The 10,235-nt window shown below is 41.9% G+C and overlaps 6 protein-coding genes across 6 annotated transcripts; 4 read left to right on the top strand and 2 right to left on the bottom strand.

Moving 5' to 3' along the window:
- Positions 1-418: 418 nt before the first annotated feature.
- EAF02_011825 (uncharacterized protein) lies at positions 419-1,730 on the top strand (the record flags this gene model as incomplete). The annotated part of the gene is made up of 4 exons (XM_038907872.1): positions 419-625; positions 701-1,278; positions 1,335-1,611; positions 1,668-1,730. The coding sequence occupies 4 exons, from the start codon at positions 419-421 to the stop codon at positions 1,728-1,730; spliced, it is 1,125 nt and encodes a 374-aa protein (XP_038752381.1).
- Positions 1,731-2,109: 379 nt separating this feature from the next.
- EAF02_011824 (uncharacterized protein) lies at positions 2,110-3,057 on the top strand (the record flags this gene model as incomplete). The annotated part of the gene is made up of 3 exons (XM_038907871.1): positions 2,110-2,184; positions 2,242-2,352; positions 2,428-3,057. 3 exons carry the CDS (start codon positions 2,110-2,112, stop codon positions 3,055-3,057), a joined length of 816 nt encoding a protein of 271 aa, XP_038752380.1.
- An 882-nt stretch (positions 3,058-3,939) lies between these two features.
- Positions 3,940-4,543, bottom strand: EAF02_011823 (uncharacterized protein; the record flags this gene model as incomplete). Its single annotated transcript, XM_038907870.1, has 2 exons — positions 3,940-4,067; positions 4,351-4,543. 2 exons carry the CDS (start codon positions 4,541-4,543, stop codon positions 3,940-3,942), a joined length of 321 nt encoding a protein of 106 aa, XP_038752379.1.
- A 507-nt stretch (positions 4,544-5,050) lies between these two features.
- Positions 5,051-5,773, top strand: EAF02_011822 (uncharacterized protein; the record flags this gene model as incomplete). The annotated part of the gene is made up of 3 exons (XM_038907869.1): positions 5,051-5,097; positions 5,164-5,286; positions 5,371-5,773. Coding segments are annotated over exons 1-3 (528 nt in total). The 5' UTR covers positions 5,051-5,095.
- A 318-nt stretch (positions 5,774-6,091) lies between these two features.
- Positions 6,092-7,357, bottom strand: EAF02_011821 (uncharacterized protein). Its single transcript, XM_038907868.1, has 2 exons — positions 6,921-7,357; positions 6,092-6,582 (listed from the first exon to the last, which is right to left on the bottom strand). The coding sequence occupies exons 1-2, from the start codon at positions 7,155-7,157 to the stop codon at positions 6,244-6,246; spliced, it is 576 nt and encodes a 191-aa protein (XP_038752377.1). The 5' UTR covers positions 7,158-7,357; the 3' UTR covers positions 6,092-6,243.
- Positions 7,358-7,743: 386 nt separating this feature from the next.
- Positions 7,744-8,660, top strand: EAF02_011820 (uncharacterized protein; the record flags this gene model as incomplete). Its single annotated transcript, XM_038907867.1, has 3 exons — positions 7,744-7,798; positions 7,856-8,150; positions 8,198-8,660. The coding sequence occupies 3 exons, from the start codon at positions 7,744-7,746 to the stop codon at positions 8,658-8,660; spliced, it is 813 nt and encodes a 270-aa protein (XP_038752376.1).
- Between the last annotated feature and the right edge of the window lie 1,575 nt (positions 8,661-10,235).

The raw sequence follows: 10,235 nt of genomic DNA, 5'->3' as shown, positions 1-10,235 counted from the left end.
TTATTTGTCGGGCCACACCACACCGCCAAAGCCTTGTCTCGGCAAATTATCAAGCGCACAAGATTAACAAGACTTATACATAATTTTTGTTCCAGCTTGATGTCGTTGATTTATTGAAATTTCCTTCGCAGCCAAAATTAGCAACCGCATAATCCCATGTAGGGGCAACACTCCAAGACCAGATAGGAGAACGGAAATACTTGGGCTGCATGTTTCGTTTGCCAAGTTAACTGCGGATAGAGACATGGCCAGTGGAGCCTCTTGCAATTGAAGGCCATGCGGTGCTATTAGAATCTGTTGCACTGGATGGATTGGATAGCATAAGTACCAGGCATCACCTCCATTAATACCTTTTAACACTAGAGCTCTCAGTTCCTCAAAGACAAACCTTTTAAGTTGGGTTGAATTTCAGCTTACGATGTCTACATCATTGACAATCGGAAAGACCAAGCAATTTGCTGAGTCAGCTCAAGATGATACCAAACTATTAGTGCTTGAACAGATATTGAAGGAGTTGAGAGAAGTCTCTTCTCATTTGAGAAAGCAAGAAACTCGCCTTAGTTCTGTAGAAAATGGGCTACGCGAAAGATCCAAGCTGGTGGATGGAAAGCCTATTATATGTGGCGTAGGTTTGTTTAGTTGCTGCTTTCTGTTAATCTTTAAATTAGAGTCCATCACGGCTAATTGAGGTATCACGAAGGGGAATACCATTCAGGTGTATAGCAATGACGGAAGAACGTCAAGAACTCAGATTGTTGACAAGACTGACGAGAGTTCGAGTGGTAATTCCACCGCAGTGCCACTGAAGCATGGAATTCAGGGAGCAATATCATTACCATTGGACGTCATACAAATCTACCACAATGATGCGATTTTATTTGAGAGATTAGGAAGAAAAGGTGTAATCGAAGACGAAGTTCCGCGATTGGCCACATCCTCAGAAATTGCTCGCTGGAAAAGTGTTGTAGGAGACATTTACAAGGTCCCCGAAGATGGAAGACTCAGATTAACATTCTCAACACGATGGCTATTGATGTTGGCATCATCTGATGATGCCCAGCAACATCTTGACCGGATAGCGCACGATGAACAGCTATGCAGAGGTCACACAACAATCACTGACCTTTTTGATAGTGGGCAGATAATACGATATTCCATTGGTGTTCAGGACTCAAATGCTGGGTCTCACAGTAATCACTGTCTTAATCCTACTTCCACACCATGTCCTGTTGGAACTCCAAACTCCAAACCATTGGTCGGTCCATGGAGAAGAGTAATGTAAGTCAAAATATTGCCTCCAAGATTTCGTTAGACTTATGTTACCCCTTTGTTAGCTCCATATCATGTCCTGAGCTCAGGTCAACAACTCTTACTCAAGAACTCGTACGAAGAGAAGATAAGGATATCAGATCCCAGACTATCCCGTGCGCCGTGAGAGGAATTACCCCCATGGATCGTATCATTTTCCATATCAAGTATTTTGAAATACACAATGTACAGCGGGAGGAATATATTTGTATGTCTTGGACAAAGTTAAAGTCAGGAAGGTTGCATAGTGACAAAGACTTTTCGAGTGGAATGTTTCGCATTCTACTGGAAAGCTCGTACCGGGTGAGTACTTTGCATACTGCACCTTAGAAGATTGATATGCTAACTTGTGCGTACAGCTTGTTGCACTGGCAGACAGAGGTTGTAACAGTATTGGACCTTGTTGGAACATAAGCCATTGATTTTCAGCCAGACAATCTCTGAAGTGATGCATTCCGATGGTACGCCTCGAAACGTTCTGTCGACTTTCTTCCGCTACGCAATCAATGCCGTCTCTTATATGATTTATAAATGGGAGCAGATCCTTACATATTTTGACGGCTCGTTTACTCAAAAAATATCGTTCTTGGATCCGATCAAGCACGATTATCTTCTGCTAGACGACGAGACATTTTCCAGGTCCAAGCGATATTTTTGGGCAATATCGACACTCAAGAAATTGCATGACGTGATTTTAATGAACATATATAATGTATCTAAATTGATTAATCAGAGAGAACTCACCCCAATTGAAGGAGATGAGGTGGAACTTGTTGAAGCCTCTCGCAAGAAATTGCGGCAATGTTTCAAACGATTGGAGGAGATAGCAAAAAGATAAACGACAAGAGAGAAGAAGCTATCGACATGAGAGATGGCGTAAGTACGACGTCCTATTCCCATGATTTTCATTAGACTAATTCTTCTCATTTCTAGCTTTTCAATGTCAGTGTTGTTATGGAAAGTCGTGCTGCTACTAAATCGGGAGAAAATGTCAAGCTATTGACTTTTGTGAGCATATTCTTCCTGCCACTTTCGTTTTGTATGGTAAGCCGATTCCTATCTCAGCAAATGTCCCATTCAACCTGAGTATACAATTGGCCAGGACTCATACACCTCAAGTCAGTTTGGAGTATCAACGATGGGATTTTCAGTCTTCGATTACTGGAGATTGTTACCATCGTTGTCGGACTGTCGACATACTTCATAGTTTTCAATCTTGACAGCTTCATGAATTTATCACGAGCACTGCATCAAAGATTTGTTGTCTTTGCAATCTCGATGATGGAAATGGAGGCTTCACACACTACCTGGGGGAAAAGAGCCTACATTTTTGAAAAGTTCTCGGTTCATAGGGAGATCGAACATAAGCCGTCGGATTGGAGATTGGTACAATACTTGCTTTACCGAGCACTTGGTATGATAGGCATCATAGGAAGATCCACGGCTCTGCTTAAGCATACCAAACAAAGACTATCCCTTGCCACAGTAGCATCGATGAAAGAGGCTCGAAATCCAATTTGGAGAGACCGCGCTCAACGTTTCGAAGATGCTTGGACTGGAGGAAGTACGGACAAGCCATCTAATTGGCGTATATGTCAATACATTCTGGTTAAAGGGACTGGGTGTTCCCTTATCTCTGCCTGTTTTCGCCGCAATTCTGGGGATCAGACTGTACCCAAATCGAGTCAGGGTCAGGCTATCACTGGAGACCTCGAAACCCAACAAAATCGAGAAGCGATATTATGCTAGCCAAATTTCACTGACACACCCCCCTCGAGTAGTAAAGTGTATACTTACCCGCTGGGTGTATACATATGGAGTATTTGTAGAGGATATTTCGTGATGATAATTGTAAGGTATGGTTCCGCAGATACTTTCCGTAGAATTGCAAAACTACAAAACTGCAAAATCGGCAGAAACTGTCATTTCTGGCTGGCTGAATAGACATTCTAAGACAAATAGTCAATTGAAAAAGATGATGTTACGTTCATTCTGTTTGGTTCAGCACCCAATTGAGCTCCAAGTGGTAAAGTACCCAAATATCAAATCACCTCAGTTCAACGCCTTCAGCTCACGCTCTCTGGGTCATGGAAATAAGAGCAATGAAAAGATTCATTCATATTTTATCATCTCCTGATTTCCACTATCAGCTTGTCCCTTCATCAAGGGCCTGAAAGCCAGAAAAGTGTTAATACACACTGGGTACGTATCTGGGTGTATCCAATACATTTCTCATGCCCCTCGTATTATTGCAACCACCTTCATACCCGCAATTTCCATACTCCCTTTCATGCCCCTTTTCATTATATCCTGCACTGCCCATGCCTCATTTTCTCCGAACTACAACTAAACCCACAAAAAGAAAACGCCGCAACAATGCTCTTTTCTTGACGGATCGTCCTATGAAAGTAACGGAAATCCATTCTCAACGCCCATCCATTTTATCTGCATCGGTGTTCTCCAAACAATTTCCTTCATGGCTGCCTACTATTGTAGTAGGTGTCTTTTGATGTCTTCAACGAACCAATCTCGATCAAATCCATGCTGAAAGTCTTCTGTGGCTTCTGGTACTCGAGTATATACCGAATTTAAGTGAGTAACTAGTGACCAAAACCAAATCCAAAGGACCTCTTAATTCGTAAATCCCATCAACTTTGTGATTTCATCCAATAACTCTGTCAAATCGTCATCGCTGATTTTGTCTTGTAAACTGGGTATCAAAGTCTTCGCTTCATCGGCCGTGTCGCAACATAATGAGCCTTTACATCTCATGTTAGCATTGCTTCTCCCAATGATACCCTCGTTATCCATCTTCCCCAAACTGCCCTCTCCATCCCCCCCCCCCCCCACCCCCCCCCAATCTCCCCTTTCAACCTTCAAGAAATCCAAGCATAAAAAAGAAAAAACCACAAGTCACCTACCCAAACTGCGCCCTCTCGAATTTCGCCAATTCTCCCCTGCTTCCCAACAATCTCTCTACAGCCTCCACGTTTTCCTTTCTCTTGAATCTCGCAAAATGATCCAGGTATTCTTGCGTCTTACTCAAGATCTCAGTCTCATTAACATTCTTGCGATCACCACGACGCTTTGCGACAAGCGCGTTGATAACGAGTGCGGCTTCAGAATGAGTAAGTGCATCTACATCTTGGAATTCTCCGAGCTTCAGAACGGTGGATGCTTCTTCGTCACCTGCTGGAGGAGCGCGAGAGCGAGATGTAGGGGCAGGTGCTGCCATTGTTTTCGAAGGAGAGGTAGGTTCGAGAAAGGTTGAAGGATGTCGTTTGTGGGAGGGTCGGGATTCGATAACTTTGGCTGTTCTTTCTGACTGACTGTGTTGTCTCGATTTAACCTGTGTAATTAAAGAAACAATCCTTTCCTTGAAATGCGCGTCCAACTTTTCCAAATCAACTTTGTGCAAAGACTCGACGTGTTTTGCTGTAAAGTGATTTTGTTGACTTGAAAGGAAGAAAGAAAGTTAAGTTGCGGCCGATCTATCAATAAACATGTGCTGGTCGCAAATTCCTCGAAATCCGGGGAAGGGCTGCTTACTTAGCCGTTTTGGGACGAGGCTACAGACAACAGTATCTTGATGCATCTCGAACTTTATATTGTGGATGTTTAATGAATGCGCCGAGTTCGATATTCAATTTTTGATTCTTGAATTGTGTAGACAGAATAAAAGGACGGTTACGAATGCGAAGTTTGCAACGAACAATTGATTTCTACTACGAATAACTCTCTCAGCTTCTTTCCTATCGATTGCTCTTAGCAGTGCATCAAATATCAAATGCAAGTTTCTACTCCCAATTCTCCCCACGAAGTCTCAGAATCGTGACTCTAATACCCAATCCGTAGGGTCGTCTTTGCCCTCACAATAATAAATAAAGCTGGTGGACTTATCTACCAAAAAGATTTCGCAGATGGATTGAACAAACTATCTATAAATGACTATCTGGTGCTTGCTGGAACATTTCACGGGTACATGGGCTTCTCTCTTTCTACTTCCCAATTAGACTCATCTCGAACTTCTTCTACTGAGAATTCTCACTAACAAGTCCCTAGAGTCCACGCTATTTCCACTCGACTAAACCCCATCCCATCCTCTCACCTCGCTTCAACAGGTGCCTCCTCTCTTCCTTCAACATCCCACTCCAAGACGCTCTCTACCCTCTCCTCACTCTCCTCCACTCCCACATCCGATGACCGACCAGATCCACCTTCCGGCATCGAAGTGCTCGAAACGACTTTGTTCCGACTCCAATGTTTCCAGACTCTCACTGGCACGAAGTTTCTCCTATTTACTGAACCTGGCATGCCAAATGTTGATAGCATATTGAGGAAGATATACGAACTGTATGCGGATTATGTGATGAAGAACCCGTTTTATCAGTTAGAGATGCCGGTTAGGTGTGAGAGGTTTGAGAGGGGCGTGGAGAGGTGGGTCAGGGGGGTTAACATGAGGTAATTTGGAAGGGGGTTATGGGCAGATGGATCGATGGATCGATGGATTCACGTGGAGAGCCAACGGACTTGGGGAAAAGCGAGGTGGTATCGTGGGCTCAGAGGTTGTATTCCCACTTATTGAAGAAGCGGGGAATGTCTCTGGATCTGATACAGGATACAGGAGTACCTGATCAGATCTCTCACATTAGGACTGAGAAGGCGAAGGGAAATGTGGACATAATTTCGGGCATAGAAGGAACTTATTGGGACTTAAGCATTATATTGAGCATACGCGCCGATATTTCACAGGCCAAACTTCAAAGGAGTCAAGGAGTATACAAACTAGAAGTAATTTGTTGCAAAAGAGCCAAATACCATTGTATATGATATCTATTGGTACATACCAAACGCCAGTTTGCCATGCAGCCCCAACCATTCATTCAATTAGCAATCCATCCATTCATTTCCCCGCCATGTACTTCAACTCCTCATCTAAGCCGTATCCATTTTATCATCGTCTTTCTTGTCTCCACTCCCACTAGCTTCTCCGTCCTTATTCAATAGAGGTGCAGATGCCTCATCCTCTTCCTTAATCTCTCCTAATGCAGACTGCTCCGCTGCTTCCTTCTCTAGTCGATCCTTCTCGTTTTTCTCAACCCGAGCTTTCTCATCCTCCATACTCATTCTCAATGCTAATGCCAACTCTGGGTCTACGCTTGGATCGATACCAAATTCAAATGCGCCTGCATCACCACTTGTTTCGGCTCCACCCATACCAACTCCTCCTGTAGCTCCATCCCCATTTAGAATTGGTAAGTCATTACTGATCCACTAAGAAGCTGAGGTCCTGGTGGAATGATGGCCAAATGTGATCCATCACCTCCCTTGACATTCTCATTGAAGGCTGTCAATTTTTTGGTGACATCATCATCAAGTTCTCCAAATACAACGAAATCGATCGAAACGTTATTTTTCTTCATCTTTTTGGCGAGCTTGACAAGTGATTTTTCGTCTTCTGCGATAGGAGAGCAAGTAAAAACGATTATGCGTTGACGTTGGGATTTGTTTTGTCGATGTTTGAGTGCCAAACTATGAGAATATCTACATCAGCATTTACTCCAATAGCATGCCCGGACAATAGGTAAGATTATAAAAGAGATGATACATACACCAGCGATTTGAATACCAGTAGCTAAGTGACTAGATCCACGAATCTTAGTCTTAGTACGATGTAATCCATCCAAGATCTTTCCATGATCAGTTGTTAAGGTGACAAGAACCTCTGGTCCTTTACCCCCCATGGACATTAAACCAACTGAAGATTCTGGATTGGCTTGAGTGATGGTAGAAAAATCCAGAAACGGCATCTGATTGCGCTTCATAACGTGTTGGTGTATAATCTCCATTTCGACTGCTTTCACTGTTATCCACCACAACCATTACTGCTTCGAGAACCATCTTGTCGGATTGGCTGCCGTTTGGCAAATGTGCGAAATCTTTCTTTTGGAAGTTGTATTTGAGTAATGGAGCCGGATGTATGGTAGAGGACGATCGTAAGTAGTAAGTATGAGTTAATCTGTTGATGGCGATAAAGAATGTTGATGTTATTAAGGTTGCAGGTTGCTCAAGGTAGCTATGGTTGCGCGTTAATGCTAAAGTACAGCAAGCATCCGTAGCTTCGGAGAGGTGCCAATCCCTGTAATATCTTCAGAATTGGGGAGCAAGAAAGTTTAGCCACACATCTGTGGCGCTTAGCAAGCGACTTCGATAATGAAACGGATAACAATCTACAAAGTGATGATGATGTTTATTCTCAATCAACATCACAACACTCTACACTCTACACTCTACACTCTACACTCACGATACAACATCTCACAGCTTCAATTGTATTCACACAACACAACAATTCAGAAGTAATCGAATCGCAATTGTTCGTACGGATAATTAAAGAAATTTGTAAAGTTTCATACATATAATAGCCTACGCGAAATGGCTATCACAACAGGCCAAAAGCAAGCTCTGATGGAGAATTTGCAGTTGGAAAGTGAGGAACTCATTCCTAAAACGCGTCAAATTGTATACTAATTTTGCATTTGGATAGTTACTGAACGTGCTAGAAAGCTCAGAGCACAATATAATGTTCAAGCTCAAGGATTAAAAACGCGTATTGAAATTCGCGTCAATCGCATACCTATCTCAATGCGCAAAAAGAACATTGGGGATTTGTTTGAGAAGCACAACAATACTGGCGCACAAGCAGCGCGTTCGGAAGTGGGACCGCCAGTCCCAGCAAAGAACACTCCAAAAAACACACACAAGAAGATTCCAGTGGAGGAATCAGAAAGTGGTCCAAGTACTCAGGTCACAGCACCATCTCGTACTACCAAAAGGAATAGGTATGTTTTCCCCATAAGATTAAGGAACATATACTAACAATTCAAAGTGACGAGGCAAGTCTGGACAAAGAAAACAATATTGACAACCCGAAGAAGCGTCAAAAGGCTGTTCCTAATCTGCCTGAACGTACCACTTCTCGTGTCAATATGGACCCAAAACAAATACTTTCACCTAGATCTGCTAACTCCCGAACTTTACCTGCCTCGCCAATAAAACCCGCACCACCCGTCAAATCCACTACAGAATCTCGTCCGCCTACAAGAGCAGGACGAAAAGTCGCTCCACATACGAATCCAGCTGGAGCTGCTACTAGTCGAGCAAGATCCAATACCGCAACTTCGGGTCCAAAGACTACACGAGGAAGAAATGTGAGCAATACTAGTACTGAAACTGTTGTTAAAAAGGCACCTGCTGCAAGACTCAAGAATGCGGCACCTGCACCTGCACCTGCGCAACCCATACAACCAGCCAGCACTGCTGTTGGAAGAGTGTTGAGAAAGAGAGGCTGAGGTCAATTCAACAGCTGCAATCTCATACATTGTTACACCAAATTCGACTCATCTTTTGTTCATGAAGCACTGACCCTCAGTTGAGAACACTCTTACTCTGGAGTGGGGAACTTCCTCTATGGTATTTGATTAAGAATGTTAAGGGCTGTGACCCCTTTTTAATCAACGCCATAGGGCATATAGAACCTCGATATCGTGGCTTGTTGTTTTGAACATTGGGATTTTGATTTGATGCTATGATTTGGATTTAATGGTTGATAAGGAAATGAAAAATCTGACCGCTTGAATCGGAAATGGATAATGACGGGTTTTAATTTATCTTTAGCGATTGGAGTAATACGGGGTTTGTATTCTATAGGCTTCTCTGGGGTATGCATTGGAAGGCGAAAGAATACTGCTTGAGCTTCTCTGGAATAACAGGAAGGGAAGGATGACTGGCGTTTGATTTTCTGATACCAATAAAAAGTCTTTTATTGTATGCACCTGATGTTATGTAGGGAAATTTGAATTCTCAATGTTCGTAATGTATGCTCTCTTGGTTGGTGTCTATATAAGATTTATGTTTTGTCTGATAGATGATATCTTGTATGGTCTTGAACCTTCAAAGATGCACAAAGATTCATTCTTAATTCAAGCGCAGGGAGCAAAGAGTGGTGGAGGGCTTGTAGGCTTGCCCCCCATGAAAGCTACTTGGATCTCTCGATTGATGACGCCCCGCTAATAGTCGGCTCTCATAAACGGCCGATTAGTTTCTAGTTAAGAAAAGTGAATATTCCCAAAAAGCGAATTATTCTTATGAGATTTTGATAATAGATTTATCATTTTCATTGAAAAAAATTCGAATTTTATAATAATATTATAAATTTTGAAGTAATTTAGATAAAATCTAATATCATTAAAAATCTATAATCTTATTGAATATAATTATATAAAAAGTTTAAGAATTATTCTAAAATTAAAGGTTATATATTAAAAATGAATTAAATTGTTAATAAAATTGAAATGATTTTAGTAATATTTTGTATTCAAAATCTTATAAGGACAATTCGCTTTCCGGGGATATTCGTTTTCCCTGATTAGGAACTAGTTGGCCGTTTATGAGAGCTGACTATTAGTCCTACGGATGTCGCTACAGTGTGAGTAAATTATCTGATGATTAAATTGAAATCGAGGAGTTCTTCTGTAATTAGCATGAATATTCACACCCGCTTATGATAGGAGACAAGCTCTACGTAAGCAAAAAAACAGGCGGGAATTGACTACTATTTGAGAAGACCTTCAACAACTAAGATCTCTTTCGATATAATATTAAATAATACAACTACTTACTATCAATACAAAGAAGACTCAAATTTCGTTTGCTTTTATAAAATTTTCAATATTTAATTTGAAATGAATTTATAATCTATTAAAAAAGTCCTTTGAAAAGGTACTCAATTTCCGCCTGTTTTTTTTCGCTTACGTAGAGACAAGCCAAGGCACGGACTAAAGCGGCCGCTAGCCCCCTCGGAAAAACTACCCCACCATTACGGTTCTTGAGCTCATCCATAACTCATGTCAAGTGTTTCCCCCTCC

This window comes from Botrytis sinoallii, assembly GCF_014898435.1.
Source record: "Botrytis sinoallii strain Bc 23 chromosome Unknown BSIN_036, whole genome shotgun sequence".
Classification (NCBI taxonomy): domain Eukaryota; kingdom Fungi; phylum Ascomycota; class Leotiomycetes; order Helotiales; family Sclerotiniaceae; genus Botrytis; species Botrytis sinoallii.
The sequence above is the reverse complement of the archived record's forward strand: the minus strand, read 5'-3'. Positions and strand labels throughout refer to the sequence as shown.